Source organism: Paralichthys olivaceus, chromosome 11 (genome assembly GCF_024713975.1).
Source record: "Paralichthys olivaceus isolate ysfri-2021 chromosome 11, ASM2471397v2, whole genome shotgun sequence".
Classification (NCBI taxonomy): domain Eukaryota; kingdom Metazoa; phylum Chordata; class Actinopteri; order Pleuronectiformes; family Paralichthyidae; genus Paralichthys; species Paralichthys olivaceus.
In genome coordinates, this window is record NC_091103.1 from 13,137,813 (window position 1) to 13,157,303 (window position 19,491).

The following is a 19,491-nucleotide window of genomic DNA, read 5'->3' on the forward strand; positions in this document are numbered from 1 at the left end:
CCCTGGTAAATTTAAACCATAAGGCAACAAATGATAACATGGGATAATGGCTCTCTGCAGCCACATCGCATCTTCAACATTAACAAGAAAGTCATGCAGGGCTAAAGGAGTAAAGTCTAATGTCAAAGAACCCAGCCCACCAGTGCTTGATGATTAAATGAGTAAAATAATGATGTGTGTTTGATAAAAATGATAGATTACTACAAGGTACAATGATAGATTACTACAAAGCCAAACCATTATTCATCGTACATGCTGCTGTCTTGAACGACCTGTAGCTTCATCAAATCCCTGTCTGCTGTGTTGGACCAGATCACAGAACAATGATCTAACTGCGATAAATACCGTCACTAATAATTTGATTGAATATCTTTTAGGTTTCTGATGAGAGGGATCATCTCTTTTGATGCACGAGTGATTCTAAAGCATTTCCCTTTCTCCCTGTGTGACCACAAACACATAACAACAGATCAACATGAAATCCTCCTGTGATCCACACAGATTCAGCACGAACCAGCTGCACCCATGCACCACATGGAGTCTGAGATGAAACCTGGAAATAAGGTGAGCCTCTGAACTGATGAGCTTCAAAGAGCCAATAGCACGACTGAAAAAAACAGAGATGAGGTCGCACACCAGGGCAACATGGTTGATTGCTCATGAGAGCAAGTGTATGGCAGGCGTGAGGGCTGCGATGCTGCAGTGTGTGCGTGTACACTCGCCCGGGTTGACTGTGATGACACTGAAACCTCTTAAAATGAAGTGACAGCTGCAGCAGATCATGAGGCCGCAGAGTAAGAAATTATGTCCCTGCACTGGAGAAGAGAGAGAAGCTTGAAAAATGGAGCGTGGAGACGCTCGATTCAAATTCCCAACTTGGCTGCAAGAATATTCTTCATAGATGTTCAAATGTCCAGTGTTTTTATTGTTTTCTATGGTGGTGGTTCAGATGCTGCAAACACTGTAAAACCACAATCCTTTTTAATAAATCATTAAGATTTAAATAATGAAAAAAGTATTAAAAATGAGCTGTATCTTCAAATTCATTTTGTTTATTTTTCCTACATGAATGATATTAATGCAGCGTGATGTCACTCTACATATTTCCCTTGGTGCCTAAGGGTGCTGCCGCCCCCAGTTTGAGATTTCAGAAAAGATTTGACGCAAACTATGAAAAACAGACTACAGTGTTTAAATATGTTGTGTTATTTTTTTTGATGGAAGATAAGATTTTGGTCTTGAGAGCTTTTAAAAACATGGTTATACGTAATAACTTCTGCCGTGTTTATGTAACACACAAATGACAGCTAATACATAAATCAATTAATTTGTTTTTTATTTCAGAAAAAGGTTCCCACAATAATACATTTAAAATTGTACTGACGCCTGCACAGTTTGTACGTCTGTGAGTTTGTCGTCTTTCCAAGTCAAATCAAACACGCACAGTTTTCTGTCTGTGTTCATTTAGCTCTCAGTCTTGGTGCAGTCGAACGATTTCCACCACTGTGCAAACTGCAGCACTTTCTTCCTTTGATCGTCAAAGTTCTCTCTGATCAACTTCCTCCAACGACGCGGCTCCAGGTCCATCATGCCTCCAACCACTTCCTGAGGGGGGAGGAGAGATTGATCCCTTTTTTTGAAATATTGCCGTGAGAATTTGCTTAAATTGATTAGTTATGGTAGGAAAACAATCAAATAAAGAGTGGCATTAAAATCCTAACAAAGTCCATGTTAAACAACTTTATCATGACTGTTGGTAAAATATTTCAGTCAGCTATACAGTGGCAGCTCTAGCTTGTATGGCGTCCTGGGCAAAACCCTGACAGTAGTCGCTTTAAGTCTGACTAACAATTTATTAAACTTGTATAATGAGTTATCATCAAACATGTTCTTAAATCTCTGTTACACAATGTCATGAAGTGACTCAGTCTGATTTAATTTAAAGTGAGCCGGAAATCCAGCTCAATCTTTGGAAGATCAATTTGAGCTGCGACCCAGTCACACATGCACAGGTTTTATGGAGTTACTGGAACAAAATGATAGTGACTTCTACAATATAAAACTGTACGAGAAGAAACGGCTTTAATTCAAAAACTGACCTTGCCAAAGTAATGAGGGAACTTCTGTTCATTTTCTATGACATGAGCAAACCCTCCCTGGAGTCCAAAGTCTACGGCAAAGTAGGGCAGACCTCGAGGAACCTAGCAACACACACACAAGAAAACTTTAGAAAGAGCGGAATAGAGTGAGAAAAGAAGAAGCAAAGAAAAATGATCGACAGATTGTTAAAAAGAAAAAAAAAAGAGCATACAGCATGGCGGACGTCCTTTGAAGAGAGGTCGACCACCTTCTTGTTCATGGCCCATTCCTCATCACACTCCATGATAGCTTTCTGGAGACAAAGAAAACATTTATGATTCTACACCAATTTGATTTTCATGCCTTATACTCAAACCTATGTCTTCATTAAATGTGCTTCATCACAACAATGAGACCACAGACCTTAAAATATATGGGTGCCATATCACCCAACTCTCGGGGCAGTGGGATACACTCTAGGACCATGTGTTGTCTTCTGCGTGGGTTCATGTGTGTTTCCATGAACACGCAGTCCATCTCCTGGGATTCAAACATACGCACCAAAGTACGCCGGAACAGCTGGGGGCAGCAAAGCCAAATGGAACTCGTGTTAAATTTTTACTCATTGAAAAAGTGAAATCAGACTTAGGTTCTGATTTGATGAACCACTGCTGCAAAACAACAGTCACAGAAGTTGTCATTCTGATTGGCTGACCTGTATTTCTGACCAGACATCCTCGTCCAATCCGGTGGCAGAGCAGTGATGCTGGAGGGGACAGATGAGACAGTGGCCCTCCGTCATCGACACTCCTGCAGGAAGGCTCAGGTACGCCTGCACACAAGATCATAAACCCATACTGTTCATAATAGCCACTAAAATTAAGACCTACGATAATAATTAAACTAACCTTGACAACTGTAAGTCAAACATCACATCTTTATCTTATATTTGAAGACGTAATGTAATTTCAATTGGACAGCTGATCTAAACAGGGGCTGAGACATCTGCCACAGGTTCTCTGTCATGTTTGGAAGGGGGGGGTGAGGTGAGGGGTGTTCAGCTGCAACATTCAACTTTACCACAAGATGTCACCAAATTCTACACACTGAACCTTTAAGCGAGCGACGGCTCACTTGACTGCCGTTCTGTTGTCTTTCACTTCTGTTGTGGTTGTGTTTCTGTTGTGTGGCTTTTATAGTCGTGTTGTCATTTCTGCCTTTGTGTTGTGGCTTATGCAGTTGCATTGTGGATTTTGCATTCATGTTTTTCGCTTCTGCACTTGTGTGATACGTCTCTGCCACCGTTGATCTGACTTAAAGATACACTGAAAGACAAAAGCTTTGTGAAATAATGAATAAAGCTCACTCGTCCCGTCTGAAAAAGCGGTCCCACATTCACAATGCCTTACCTTGCTGCCAATTGCCACTATGAGGTGCTTCTGGAGCTCTTGGCTGCTGAAGCAGTGGTGACATTTCTCCAGAGAGGCTGCCAGCCTCCTACTCTCCCCGATGGCTCTGCTCCTCATCCTCTCCTCCTCCATCCCCTCGCCCTCCCGCTGTGCTGCACTCGACACAAACATGTCATCCAGGGTGTAGTTGTCGCCGTCTGTCTTTCCCATCATCTGGGGAGTCGAGTGGAGCACAAGTGGTGGCGATGGAGGCGATGGGCGTGACAGACGAGACAGAAGGTTAAAGTGGATGAGGAGATGTAGATGTGGGAAAGAAGAGAGGAAGAGAGAGAGAGTGAGTAGTTGACAGGCATGTGATCATTACTGACAAAACCTGGTGCATTTTCTCTATCCAATCAAAAGTGTGGGAAGAACATGCTACAGTAAAAATATTCACACTCTGTGGAATCTTTATGTAAATTAGAGGCACGTTATATGATGAGGAGACTAAAAGTAAACAATTCAATGCTGGCACTCCTTCAAAAGTGGGAAAGTGATCATTTAAAGGTCCAGTGTGTAAGATTTAGGTGAAAGGCATCTATTGGCAGACATTTTATGTAGAATTATCCTCATGATATTTTCATTAGTTAATTTCATCTAAATTGTATGAATTGTAGTTTTCTTTACCCCAGAAAAGGCCCTTTATATTTAAATACTTTATATTTACATGGAGGGGACCCTCTCTATGGAGGCCGCCATGTTTTTTACATTAGTCCAGACTGGACAAACTAAACACCTTTTGAGTTTTTATAACAACTGAAGCTACCACAGGTTCTCTTTCATGTTTGGAAGGAGAGGGTGAGGTGAGGGGTGTTCAGCTGCAACATGCAACTTCAACACTAGATGTCACTAAATTCTACACACTGTACCTTTAAAAACTACTGTAGAGAGGCCAACTGGCTGCTAGCTTCACTAATTGGTTTTTGTAGGTGCTGACGCAATATTATCGTCTGTGCCGTTTCCACGGATTATTCGTTGTGTGTGTGTGTGTGTGTGTGTGTGTGTGTGTGTGTGTCTGCATGCAATGTGCCTGAACTGCCCTCTACATCTCAGTTTGTCTCGGTGTGTTAACGGTGTGTGACAGGACAAGGCGTATCGACTCTAGCGTATCTACGTCTGGGCATTGTCACCATGGCAACCAGGCAACAGGTTGGAATCTGTGTGTGTCTGAGTGAGAGCAAGAGGCAGGCCTGGTTGAAGTGGTGTGTGTGCATGACTCGCTGTGTAGGAGAGAGTGAGGGTGAAAATTGGATTAGTTTAGTGGCAGTGTGGGAGGGAGTGTGTGTACGTGTGTGTGTGTGTGTGTGTGTGTGCATGTTTGTGCTGCATTACATAGGTGTCCAGGGGCGGACATTTTTATTTTCTTGCACACGTACATTAAGTCACATGACACACACACTAACTTGCTGTAATATGGTAATAAATTAATATACCTGACGTCAGTCTTCATATTCACTGCTCATGATCTTTTCTTTACATAAGTGTCAGCTAATGATCAATGCAGGAGAGCTGGAAGGGATTTGCATACTGCATTGCTGGCATACTACTCATGTATTAATATAAAATGCACAGCATGATATCTCCAGACAATAGCAGATTGTCACTGACCAATGGATAAAACTTGCAGTTGCTAAGCTTGCAGAAACATGATGTAATCCTTTTCTAAACGGTACAGATAACTACAGGTTGTTTGTTTTTTTTACTCTGGCAACTTTAAAGGCGCGTTAAGCAATTTTAATCCAATATTTTGTTGAATATGGCCCGCCAGCTGAAGCGGGTCCTCTCTATGGAGGCTGCCATGTTTTTTACATTAGTCCAAACTGGACAAACTAAAATCCTTTTGAGTTTTTATGAAAACTGAAGTCTACCCCAGGTTCTCTGTCATGTTTGGAAGGTGGAGGTGAGGTGAGGGGTATTCAGCTGCAACACGAAACTCGTCCACTAGATGTCACTAAATTCTGAACCTTTAAAACGCATTTAAAAGCAGTCTGGTGATTCATTTAAGAGCAAGTTTGTGTGATAAGGCTCGTGCAGTGTCCATCCTTTGAGGAGTATGAACCTCGGTGATGATCATCTGCTCTATATTTTTTAATAGTGCACTGGACAGCCGCTGTACGCAGTTGACGGAAAAAACTCTTGCTTGGACAGTAACGTGAAGAGATTGGCCGCCTGCCATCAGCAGCTTTAAGCCTAAACTTACTCATCAAGCATCTATTTATATTTTTGAAGCACTAACCAGCAGATTATTATTACTATTAAAGCAATTTCTTTGTTAAAAGACTTATCTTTTTTTTAACAATTTCATTACAGATGGACAATAGAAGAATGATCAAAGATGGAAGATTAATAACACTGTGACAAAAAATGGACATACACATAAAAGGATTAGAGATAATTATAGAAGGAGTGAAAGAGAAGGGAGGAAGGGACGAAAAGAGACGTGTAGTTGCAGGGATGGGGGGGATGCAGGGATAGAGTACAGCACGCTCTCTCTGATCATAAATCTATAGTTGTGATTAGAGATGGTATTTATAGAAGCTCTGCCATGGTAACTAAGGATGTATTTTTAGTGTCAATTTTTGTTGCTGTAGCACGCATGTGTTTATTTTAATAGGTGGGCAAGTGTAATGATTGAGTGAGTGAGTGAGTGAGTGAGTGAGTGAGTGAGTGAGTGAGTGAGTGAGTGAGTGAGTGACTGGTTTGTTTTTATGTCTACCTTCTTCTCACTCACATAATCTTTTCTTTCAACCTCCGCTGGGCCTCAGTTCTTCAACACATATTCAGTTACAGCTCCATTATGCTGTCTGTGATTATTTTTATATTATTCTGAGTCTTTTCTCTCAAACTGCTGAAAGCACCTGTCATCATTTGGTGATGCTCATGAACATAAGAAAAAAAAATCCTTTAAATTATCCTTTGTGAAGCTCTTATTCTTAAGATAAGAGCTGAAGAGAGCGGGAAATCTGTCGAAGCAACAAAATATCTGAGTGCAAGTCCACAGAGCAAATCTAAACACAGGCTGGGCACATTTTCCATATTAAGTACGAGCAACTGCAACAAATTGACAGAAGCCAGAATGCAAGCCAGCTTTATCTGCCATACTTGAGTTTGTACGCAGGTACGAACAGTTCTCTCCTGCACTGTTTCATTGTTTTCGACCCAATGAAACGGCTTTTTCCTCATCAGATACATTTTGTTTTCTTTTGGCTGAATATTTGAGGAAGGTGACACAGTGTCAGGTACAATCTCTGACCTTGCATCTAATATGATCATAACAGAAAAGAAAGTGAGGCATGTTGGCAGAGGTGAAAGGGAAAAATAGAAGCCTGATCCACCAGAGCGAGAGCACTGGTCAAACAATAAGAAAGTAAAAAATAAATAAAAGCAAACATCTTCCATTTTGTAAATGTATTCAATCTGGCTGCAAGGATTATGTTTTATTAGTTACAGCACTAGTGAACCCCCATAAGTGCACTTTAAAGTCAGAATAACTGATCTGTGCCCTGCTATAACAAGCCGTTATTTTTTTTATGGTCAGTCACTTTATTATGGATCACACTTTTCATCTAGTTATCAGTATCTAGGCCATGCGCAGCGCTGCCAACTGGTACAACCATCGTCTTCTTACCTTGGCAGCCATGCGGGAGTAGAGGGCGTTCTGATCCTGTGCTGAGCTCATCTTCTCCCTCTTCACCATCTCCTTCAGACCAACATTGTCATCATCATGGAAGTAGCGCACACGCTGTCCATCAGCATGGGTCTCAATCTGAGGAGAGAGGTAGAGAGGAGTGTGAAAAAAGGAAGGAGGGACAGAGAAGTGAACAGGAAAAATCATTGGAAATAGGGTGTAAAAAAACTCAGAGCCAGTTACAACCCTGCACTTGTTATTCTCTGATTGAAATCCCCCCTACTTTCCTACCACACCCCATCCTGCTGTCTTTACCTGTTTCTTTTTCCGTCGTCCTCCATGGGGCTCCTGAGGTCCAGAGGGAGCGTTGACTGGCCAGGCTCGACCCGACTGATCTGTTCTAAACAGCAGGACCTCCTGATCTTCAGTGGAGCGACCTGGGACCTGGAAAGAGAAATCACAGCCAGGTCAAGTCCAGAAGGCTGGAAGACTTCTAGTTTGTTATCACAACAGACACATTCACAAAATGTATGCCTGATATCATCCATCAGATCAGTAATGCAGCGTTGCCAGGCCTGGCCTGGAAGAGCTTGGATGACTTCACCACTAAGCACAGGTTTTAATTCCTGAGGGCCAAACCTTATTAAGTCTAAAACACATAAAACCGAGTGTTTTAATTAGTCTTGTAACTCACTATGTATTGAACTATCTTGTCAGTCGCTAGGTGGACTGACTCGCTGCCTGTGAACTCAACAATAGCCATCTGGAAATGTTGTGGATTTTGTCTGAAAACCAAGACCTCAAGGACAGAGGAAGTATTTTCTCTTTGACTTATATTCCACTGATTGACAGTCAGAATGGAAATATCTCACATTGACACATCAATTAACATCCAAAAGAAATGTCATTAGTGTTGAAAACGCTGGGTATTATCTGGGATTAATTTGTTCACATGAAATATTTTATAAAAACACAGATTACCAAATGTATTTATACTTCCCAAGTATGATTATCTAATTGTATTATATTCAAGTTGTTGGGAGTATTTATAAATGACACAGTGAAACCTTTGCATAATTGAACATTAAGTAATGTGGACAGAAAGAGAAGAGAAGCTTTTTGGTCCAGCAGTATAATGTTCTGATAAAATTGTAGCACAAAGGTCTGTGTTTTTCTTTCTGGCCTTGTTATGAGGAGCTGAAATCTAGAGTAAAAAGAACACAGTATCTCATCATCTCATCGATTTATTAGAGTAACAACAACCTTATGTAACCGCAGCCACTGATTAGACAGCCTAAAAAAGACTGGACTGACAAATAGAGACGGACCAGACACAGGACGAAGGTGGAAGAAGCAGAGGAAGAGAAACAGTCAAAACAGAATGTGAGATAGACTGTCAGAACAAAATATGATAGAGAAGAATATTTCTTTGCTCCAGTCGCCTCAGTTGGGTCACCTGAGGCTCCACACACAGCGAAGAGTGAATGTGAGCGACTGAACGTTGAGGAATTGCCAAAAGTCGTCCATAACGAGACAAACTGGAAGGATCTCGAACGAGTGCAAATCAACGGCACTCCATCTTTAAGAGGGCCAAAGTACCTCTCAGCTGATAAGTGCACTAAAACCTAAGAATTATGACATTTTCTCTGAAAGCTTTCAGAGGATCTCATGCTAGTATTTTAATTTGACAGGACAGCCTTACTGGGGATGCATTTGGCCAAACTTACAAATTATGATAAAGAGTTTATATAAATAATCACAGCCTGCTACTCTTATTTTTATAAAGATGTCTGGAGTCTGCTCATGTAGGAAGTACACTGCCATTTATCTGGGAATATAAGTTTGAGTGTGTGCGTGTTTATGTATCCAGAAGAAAAGGCAGTAAGTGGAGATAAAGCAGTGCTGAGATGTCAGGGCACAGCCATTGCTCCCTGTTGAGGGCTTATACTACAAAAACAGATAGGATGGTATATATACTGGTGTATATACGCTCTCTCTTTCTCCCTCTGATGCTCTCTTTTTCAAACACACACACACAAACACACACTCTCTGAACGACCTCTGGTAGGAGAGACATTCTGCTTAAATGCAGGCAAGGAGGTGTTTCCGCACAGAGAGCAGGACAAGAGCTGAGCATCGTGGGGTCTTCAAACAAACTAGTTCCTTTTAACAGCAGTCAGATGGTAATTCATCTGAGGACGAGTGTGTGTGAGATGCTTTTCCTGCTTCCCATATTGTGTGAGGTGGCTGTTTCACCAATTTATCTTTTAAGTTAAGTGGGCAAATTTTTGTTTTGACGGTTATGACTTGATATCATTTAGGCTTGAGTGTTTGGAATTGTTATTTAGATTTAAGGAAGATGAAAAAGAAGCAGCCAGCAGATGAATGGCACAAGATGATTCAGTGTGTGTGTTCTGTGTGTGTTTGTATGTCTAATCATGTGTATGCATGCGTTGTCATGTCAGTTTATATACCCAATTTAGTTGTGTGTGTATTCGGGAATTAATATGACTGAACATGTGAAAATCTTCAGTATTGTTTATGAAGTGTGTTTCAATGTGTGTGCGTGTTTGTGTTGGATATATAAAAAGTAAAGGGTAAACAACACTGTGTAGATAAGCACAAGCGAAAAACGTATTAAGATAAGAAAAGCACATAAGAGGGGAAATGGAGAGAAGAAAAACAGTTTCCGATTAAAAAAGTTCTTCCATCTTTCTTGACTGGACTAATGATTGTTTTCTTTTTAGAGTTAAACTGTGAGTATAAAAAAAAAACTTGCTTTACTGAACGTAAAACAAATGGAGTCTAATACAACAGGCTGCAACATATCCTGCCTTCACTGAAGTTAATCTTCAAGTTTAGTAAACACTGTTCAGGAGGGATGTTTAACTTTGTCATCATTTCCGAGGCTATACTTTAAAATATAATTTTTTGAAATTATATATTTTTATTATGAGAAAAGTGTCCTATTTGTCCTTTCTCCTGATCACTTGTTGACAGTGACTGTGTTGACTTACTGTATACCATCTACACACCTGGTTGGATTTAGCCGTGTCCAGTAGCTTCCTTCGGGCGACGTGGTCTTCTTTGGCTTTCCGTGCTGCCTCCAGTTGTGATTTCAGCTTCTCAACCAAAGTCTGCAACACACACAGATACACACAATTACATATTTGACAAAAAAAATATTTTCATGTAAACATCAGCTCAGATTAAGTCATTCAGTAGTGCTGGAAATATAAGACAATACAATTGAGAGAGAGAGAGAGAGAGAGAGGGAGAGGGAGAGAGAGAGAGAGAGAGAGAGAGAGAGTTTGGGGGATATTGGTGTGATTGCTTTGTCGTGTAGGGAGATGCTGGCTGTCAGGTTGAAAACACTTATAGGTGTAAGAGTGTGTGAAAGTGTGTGGGTTTGACAGTCAGCCCTTTGACACCCTCTATAAGAGATCCCAATAGCACTCTTAGCATTGCCAAGTGAAGGCAGAGGGTACGTTAAGTGCACCGATCAATAAACACTATAAATTAATGGATCCCCTGACATGCTGTTAAATCTATGCAAAGGCTGAAAGAAAGATGTTCAGAAAATCAAATCAACTGTAAAGCTAAAGCTAGTTTTCTGCCAGTCCACCAAAACATGTTTATAGTGTTTATTTGAGGAAGTTATACCTCCTCAGTCATTTTAAACAAGTGTTTATTTAGTTACAATTAGTCTTAGAATCAAAGAGAGGGGTCAGGACTTTGACAAATCTCTGAAATGCTCAGGTGAAAGGTGGCAACTGGGTAGAACATGTAGGGTAGAGGACATAGTATAAAATCTGCTGTGAAAATCACATGTTTTTGTTTACGGCACATCAACACCAGTGTCGACCCTAAAGCTCTTGAATCCCATTGTCTTTCCAATTTGACATCTTCATCTGTGTCTTCTACTCTTTTTCATCCTTAGATGTCAAGCAGTATTATAACGATAAGCCACTCACCGTTTTGCCCCTGATCTCTGCCTTCACCAACTCGCTTGCCAGTCTGTTCATCTCTTCCTCTGACAGCAGAGGAATCTCCTCTTCCTCCTCCTCTTCTTCCTCACTTTCACTCTCAATTCTGGGACAAAGAGGACAGTGAGAAGGGCAGAACGCTAAAAAAGTTAGTAAAGGAAATTTAAAAAATGAGAGAAGACCAAACAGCGGTACCACTACCACGGGTCCTGTGGCTGAGAACTTCTCCAGCTCTTACTGCCACAACTCAGCCTCTGAACAACAGGATTCAGTGACTTCCTCTCTGGTTATAACCCTGAAATCCACTGATGGGAAACTTATTTGGGAAGATTTTTTTGTTTAACCTAGTTGTTTGTTTCCGAGCTCTCACAGTGTTTATCTGTTTTGATTCATTTGAGTCTTTGTGCCCCCCAGAGATCATTACAGCTTTGTCTGTGAGAATCTGAAGTACAGCGTTCTAGTCTATTACACTCTTCATAGCCTCATTTCATTCTGCTACCCCACTGCAAGACTCATTTTGTGCTGCAGGGGTTCCATGTGCTGGTTTACCCAAACAACTTAGCCTAATGAGGCACAGCATGGCACTAAGGAGGATTGAGGAAGCAGCGGTCCTCTGACATCTGGCCCGCGACACTGCTATATGTTGGACGCACAAGAAAACATGCACGTTTCTGATGCAATCGTTTGACTCGGTTCCAAAGATTCTCTGATCTCCAGACATTTGGTAGGCTTAAAGTTTAGAATCAGTTTAAATGAGACATGTTCCAGGTATGTTGCAGTTATAGTTTAAAGAAATGCATAATGACATGAATTTTGAAGGTAGCAAAACAAAAAGTTTAAAACCTTGATGTTGTCACAGCAGCTTTGTCACCACATGCACCAGCCTGAGGAGCAGCTACAGTTTTCTCACAGATCTTCTCTTTCTCCTGCTGTGGTTTTTCCGAGCTGTCAGATTCTGGGGCTGGTTTGCTGTTCTTCTTCCAGTGTGGAACGCCAGCGTTAAGTGGACCAGAGTCTTCATCATCAGAGCTGGGTTTCAGGAAGCCTGTGGTGGGCCGAGCTGAAGGAGGACGCTCTGGGGCTGAACAGCAAAGACATCACAAAGTGTGTTAAAGCTACCAAGACGCTTGGTGTGTTTGACTACAGTGTTTAGTGTTTTCCTCTGCTGAATTTGACTCAGGTGTCAGAAAAGGCCTCGACATCAACCCACCCTCAACGCTGTCATCGTCTTCTGAGGGTTTGAGGAAGCGACCTTTTAGTGAACTTTGTGAGAGGGAACTTTGACTCCAGGACGAAGATGATGATGAAGCACTGGGTTGATCTCTTTCTCTATTTCTTTCCCTATCTACATCCCTCTCCCTATCTCTTCTTCCATCCCTTTCCCTCTCTCTGTCCCTCTCCCTGTCTCTTCTTCCATCCCTTTCCCCCTCTCTGTCTCTTCTTCCATCCCTTTCCCCCTCTCTGTCTCTATCCCTGTTTCGGTCTCTGTCCTTCTCTCTATACCTGTCTCCATCTCGACGTCGTTCCTCCCCTCCCCCTCGATATGCTCCCCTCTCCCCCTCCTCTCCTCTCCCAGCACGGTATCGCTCCCGGTCTCGAGGTGATGAGTCCCTTTCTCTTTCGTTTTTTCTCCACCGGCATTCATCTTCTGCATCTCCCTCTTTTCTCCTCCATCTCTCACGGGTCTCAGCCTCTCCTTCCCTCCACCTGTCTCTTGATGGGCCTTCTCTTCCTCGTCCTCCTCCTCTCTTCTGTTCATATGCAGCTTCCTCAGCTTCGGCAAGTCTCTGCTGAAATTCTTCCATTGACTGGAAAAAGGAGAAACACCACACATATCAAAATACTTTCCCAGGTTTTGCAGCCGAGATCTATTTAAAACCAACATGCATGTACCTTGAAATGCCAGACTAAATGGTAATCAACACATCCAAATCTCCATTTAGAAAAAACTCAACAGCATGCAACATCCTGATCTGCATAACCATATGTGCTTGTTAAACTGTGCCTGCCAGTGTGTGTGCCACTGCCAGTGTGCCATCAGTTCTCACTCCATATCTCTCAGCCACCACATCATTGACGCTGCGCTGCTCCCTCTCTGCCTGCTCCTTCATCCTCTGGTAGCTCTTCCTCAGCCAGCTCAGACCTCCATCATTGACGACTGAGCCTGAAGGAACAGAGGAAGAAAAACAGATACAAAAAATGTGTTTGCTCCATTTAACTAATTCTGAGCCCCCAAGTGAGTCAGTCATATTTTCCACATTGTCATTAACTTGTGACTTATTACTCAAAAGATAATAAAATGGTATAAAGTCAAGTTATGTTGATTATGTCACTTCACTACAGAATAATCAAGAAGGACATGCGGAAATTCAAGAAGACATTAAAAGATCTCTTAATTTAAAGAAATTTTAAAATGTTATTTTCAATGTACATCCCATAACTAGATGTTGCAAAAACTATTCATTAAGAAGTTGGGGAAAAGGGATTCATGTTGATCGATGTAAGGAGCAGAGAGAGAAATATTGAATTTCGAGAGGATTGTTTAATCATGTGCTTGTTTTATATTATTTAGGGTAGAATTCATAAATAAAATCAGTGGCCAATGAAAATAAACAACAAGTGACAGACTATGATGAGCCAAGAGGATGATGCTGATTGACAAGTTTTTAAACTGGAGGAAATCAAACAAATAATAAAATACTCTTGATGTAATTTTAATATTCTTTCAATATGGAAAAGTTATCTTTTGCATCACTTCAAATTCAACTGTTTATCACCTGTTTTAGTCCTGGAGCATTTCATCTGATGTTAAACAAAGTGTTACCAACAATTTTTTTCTCAACAAAACAGCCTGTACTGCCTACAACACCATAATTATAACACAAGTAAACAACATTTCCATCTGGCTCTGATGTTGTCTATGTGACAGAAAGGTTTGCGTCAGCATATTCTGCTTGGATGTTAAATGTAAATCTTACAACAGCGAGAGGCCATGCTGTGGCAACTGTAATTACTATGTAAAGATAAGAGACACATGTACACATGCCTGCGTGTGCCTGTCAGCTTAACCTTCAGATGCTCTGCACCACGACTCTGCACCTCTCTGCCACCTCACATCTGCCACCTGGACTCTGTATCTGTTAGGGGTCTATGCCTCTTGACCTGATTTTAACCTTTGTTTAACTTTTTAAATATTCACTTGTTACATATGTTTTACTGATAGGTGTTGGGGTCTCAAAGTCTGTTGTATTGTAAGGTGTAGTTGCATGTCTAGAGAGGCGCTGTGCTAGAGAATTATGTTTAGAACTGTCAGTGGAGAGATACAAATCTCCACCTCTTCTACAAGAGATTTCTGCTTGTGCTTGAATGTTGGTGAGAATAACATTATAAATAAAATCTGGTGTGAAACTATTCTGAGGTGTTGAGAGCATTTTTGTGGAATATTTTACATGGCTGGAAAAATGTGTTGACAGCAGAGAGTTGTGATCTCAAATAATTATTACCTTTCTTTACTGCAGTACCAGCCGTCACCCCTGGGGGCATGCCAGTTCCTCCATTCTTCCAGTATGGATTTAACTCCAGTTTGTGTAAACCAGCCTGAATGAACCACAACCACAAACCAGAATAATTTCTGTGCATTTTAAAAAACATAACTTGGAAGCAAATAATACAAATCCAGATAAAACCATGCTGTAAACAATAATTACACACAAACGCAAGAGTAAACTGCTGTCCAAGAAGGGACACCCTCTGTTACCATGGTAACCAGACTAAAGCTCACAGTGCTTCCATATAGTGTGCAATACACAAACATGATTACTCTTTATCTGCCTCTTACAATGACACTTCCAGGTCGTTTTGCGGTATAATTCACATATCAAGCTCATGTGAATGACATTATATAAAGATACTATGTGCATCAGAGGTAACACAGGACCACAAGAACCAGAGCAGACAGACCAGGCTGAATGTTTAAAAGTGGAGAAACAAACACACCTGTTCAATGGCCTGAGCCTTTGCCCGCTCCTCCTCTTTCTGCTTTTCCTTCTCAGCCCTCCTCTCTGCTGTGGATGTGGTCTTCATCGCCAGGAAGTCAAAGGTCATCCATTCATCTCTCTGTAGGACAGAGTCGGACGGTGAGGAGGCTTAAACAGGCTTCAAAGAGAGGTTAACTGTACCAACCCCAATTCAAAAAAGGGTAAATATAAAAGAGAAAGATAATTGATAGATAAATTGTGGAGTGACACTCATTATTGTTCACATCATTATCCAGGTTATGCTACCTGAACATTCTGGGATGGGCTGAGGCTGCTCTCTGAAGGTTTGGACTCATCGGGAACCTGCCAGGGTTTAGCAGATTGTATCTGAGGCTGAGCCTCAACCCAATCATCCCCAGAGTCCTGACAGAGACAGGGAGGAGAAAACGTTGGTGAGAGAAAGATGATGAAGAAGAAAAACTGTATAGATTATCATATCAAATAATATAGAGGGCGAGGGTTTTTCTTTTATCAAAATCAAACTTAATTTTACCTAGGAGCATCATTTGAGACTTTCTTTAAAAGGTATCCAGCGGTGGAAAATATCATTAATGTACCTCTGAGCTGTTACTGGAGCCATCTCCTGTTCCTACTGTCTTCTTCTCCTTCTTGGCCTTCTTCTCCTTTTTCTTCTTAGATTTCTTCTCTTTCTTCTTCTTCTGCTTGCTCTTCAAACCACCCTCCTGTAGGTGGTTCAGATTCCATGAATTTCATTTTCAATCATATTGTTACTGTTTGTCACTGAGATAGAAAACATCCAGCAGGTATGATACATCTCCATTTCTTCCTCCTGTCTCAATAATGGCAGACTAACTATGAATGTGTGACATATACTGTAAGTGACTATGTTTGAAGACATCTTAGTGTTTGAGCATCAGTATCTTCTTTGTCCTCTGGATAATTGCTTCAATATAAATCATAATGGCAGTTAATGTGTAGATAAATAAAAAAATGCAATTATAAAATACTGTCATGAAAAGCAGATTTCATACTATAAAAGTGTGGAACTGTAACTTTATGCAGTAACAGTCACCACTGTTACGAGGTGTAATAAAGTTATTAGTTACTCAACATACTCTGTCTGTTTTGATATGCACAAATGTTAAAAAAAAAAACGTTGCATCTTACATCCTGTATCTCCTGCAGCCTCTGGTTGACCTCAGGCAGCATCCAAGTGTCCTCCCCTCTCAGCCTCTTCAGCTCTTTCTTCCTCTCTTCTCTCTCATACTTCTGCTTGGCCTGGTGACGGGACAGAAATAAGAAAATCAGTAAGACATTTGAAAGTAAGGGGACACAAGCGTGTACATTTTCAGACATGCAAAGGCATTGGACACATTTTTTAAAGTATAGGCATTCGTCCTCTGTGAGCATAGGGTCACAGCACCCAAAGGAACACCACCGGTTTCCAGAGCTTCACAAACCATACAACAGACAGTTGTCCATCCCTTTGCATTGCCCCTCTTTCTCTTCATGTTTGCTCTTCAGTTTGTAGGACCTCTTTCTCCAAATGTTCCGGCTCAAACAAGTAGGGGCAGCCCTCGAAGTTAAATGCTTCATAAACTTTGTCAAAATCAGAAGAAGATATGGTTAAATCCAAACTCAACACTCCAACTTTGTCTCTTTCCTTCACTCATCTCCATCTACATTCATCTACTCATTTCTCATCTTCCGTTGAGCGAAACATGTATAATGTCGCCACACTCTCAGGAAAAGACCCAAGATAAATATTTCAGCCTTTTAATGTTGAACATTTCCTGGAGTGTCGCAGTTACCCTATAAGATTACAGTCGAGCCACTGCTGCCGTGTTTCAGCTGCTGGTGGAGGTGATCAACTGGACCAAATACAAACGTTTGTGTTAGTTATCATCCATATTCAAAAGGCACAGATTGAAAAAAAAGATGCTTTTTATACATCAGGATGCTCTTATTATTACGGCAGTCCTGAGAACACAAAGGGCCAAATAGTATTGCCACAAGTGATTTAGCGGCATGTGGTCTCTATTATTATCTCGCCCTTACAGTAAAATACAGCCACTTACACAAATCAGAGAAATCAAATTAAAGGACACAACAAACATTATGCAACAGCCGACCAGACTTCAGTGACAAGCTTGTGGAGAGCTGTGTGGAGCATCTTATTTATCTTTAACTTTAGGATGGCCGTGAAAGATCATTACGAGCTGATTGCTCTTCAGATCCGGACACAATAAATCAGACCCAGCTGCACTCTTTGCTTTGGCCGCTTCACGCACAGGTGATCCGTGCAGATAATGTCTTTACAGCCTTTATCCTCCAGGACATGGTTGGTCTGTGTATACGACGGCAGAGTAAACAAAGCTGCACAGCTAAAGGGATAACGCACAGCTAGATTCCCGTGTGCGTACAGCGTGTGTTTACAACCTTATCTGTGAGGTGGACACAGTGTTAAGCTGCGGCCATGACATGAAGCCAGGGTAAACAGCTGCAGGTCTCCTATCTGCATCACTCACTGTTTGTCCTGCTGGAACTCTGTCCACACACACTTCTGAAGACACACACACGTTCTGAGATTCATTAGGAGACGCATAGAAAGTCATTAACATCATGGCTGAGAACAGAAATGGGAAATATTCCGTTCAACCGCTTAAAATCCTCCGTACGTCACGTTACCATCACACGCTAGCCTACTTAGCATGTTAGCTTTCCTTCGGTCCAGTCCTCACTTCCGCCGTCCCTCACACCAGAGAAACCAAACCCAGCTCCACACATAGAGTTTTTGTCTCCACGTGTCTCTCTTCATACCTGTTCCGTCACCTCTCGTCTGGCCTGTCGTTTCTTTTCCCTTCTTTCCTCGATGCTGCTTGAGCTCTCGAAGCTGCTTCCGAACGCCGCCATGACACTGCCGTCAAGTGTTTTTGTTACATGTCGCAAACCGCTGCCGTTTACGTCAACTGCTGCTTTGTGGCTGTTGTAGTCCAGTAAAGAGAATTCTGCACGAGACGTCTCAAATAAATAAAAAATACCAAAAAACCAACGCTTTACATTTTTTACATTTAAATGTTGTATCACATTCTCTTCTTTACGGGAAGAAAACAGCTAAACACTTATTTTACAACCAAATACATGTTAGAGCAATACTTGAACAGTCACATTAAATATACATATAACATATTATCTTACAACAGAAGATTAAATGCAGATACAAGTATAAGTAGTATAGTATTTGGATATATGTTCTGAAATCCGAATATCATACATCTCATCCATCTATGACCTATTTATCAAATCATTGTGTTCAAATGTCAGATCTGTGTGTTACTTTACCGAGGAGCTTATGTTTTCATATGAGTTTGTTTGTTTGTTTGTAAGCACGATTTCTCATACTTTCATTTTCTTTAACATTACAGTTTATTTTATTTTCTATTTCATTATCAGTAATATTGTTTTAATGATAGACCTTTACATGGTTTTTTTTACATGTACGTTTTATACTTTACTGTGTTCAACTTATTATGTATTTTTTTAACATAGGTCTATGCACCTGTTTTTTCATTGTTTCATTGTGGTTTTAAAAATGTTCAAAATGTATAAGAAATTATTCACTCATGTCAAATTAATTTGTGCATGTCAACGACATTTGTCAATACCACAACTGGGTTACCAACCAGACATATGTTCAGGTTTATTTATGTAATTACTGTTTATATCATTTGATTAATCATATAAGTTGTCTGAAATTGAAGAACTCCTTTATGTTGGACCAAGCTCTATTCTTGAAAAAAAACTCCAGACCAAATGTTCAAAAAACATGACTGACTTTATGACTGTTACATCTCACCCTGGAATGATCTCCCTTTCAACACAGCACGTCTCACATTTCAATAATCCATCAGGGAGAGAGAAGTTACACGTTTTTTTCAGAATAAATGTCTCCTGACTCATGAGAGCTGAAGAATATAAATGTCTTTTATTCTGTCAAATCAATGGGCCCCACCTGGGAGAGGCACACCTTTAAATTTTAATTATCTCTCCAAATGTCAGGCACCAATCTGCCGACAGGCAGAGTAACACTGCTGCACACTCATGCACAATAGTGTGTGCTACAAAAGGAGTCTCTCACACAATGTCTACTTCACCTTAATCAATAAACCACTGTCAATAAAAGCCACCAAACCGTCACCTGCCTGGGAGTGTGTGTGTGTCACAGAGGATTGAGGAGCCACTGGGGTAATTTACCAGGAGCCGCTGACCCATTGCCAACCTGCCACAGAGGGACCATAACAAATTACCACGCTCCACTCCACTGCCATCAATACCCCATTACCACAGGTCAC

General features: G+C 41.0%; 1 protein-coding gene across 1 annotated transcript; it reads right to left on the bottom strand.

Annotated features, from left to right (window-relative positions):
- Positions 1-1,319: 1,319 nt before the first annotated feature.
- On the bottom strand, positions 1,320-18,115 carry cwf19l2 (CWF19 like cell cycle control factor 2). Its single transcript, XM_020088670.2, has 19 exons — positions 17,960-18,115; positions 16,307-16,417; positions 15,736-15,861; positions 15,425-15,541; positions 15,138-15,257; positions 14,645-14,738; positions 13,190-13,305; positions 12,352-12,949; positions 11,985-12,222; positions 11,130-11,247; positions 10,191-10,292; positions 7,471-7,599; positions 7,156-7,293; positions 3,489-3,701; positions 2,795-2,911; positions 2,503-2,658; positions 2,312-2,392; positions 2,100-2,201; positions 1,320-1,605 (listed from the first exon to the last, which is right to left on the bottom strand). Exons 1-19 carry the CDS (start codon positions 18,050-18,052, stop codon positions 1,465-1,467), a joined length of 2,910 nt encoding a protein of 969 aa, XP_019944229.2. The 5' UTR covers positions 18,053-18,115; the 3' UTR covers positions 1,320-1,464.
- Positions 18,116-19,491: the final 1,376 nt, after the last annotated feature.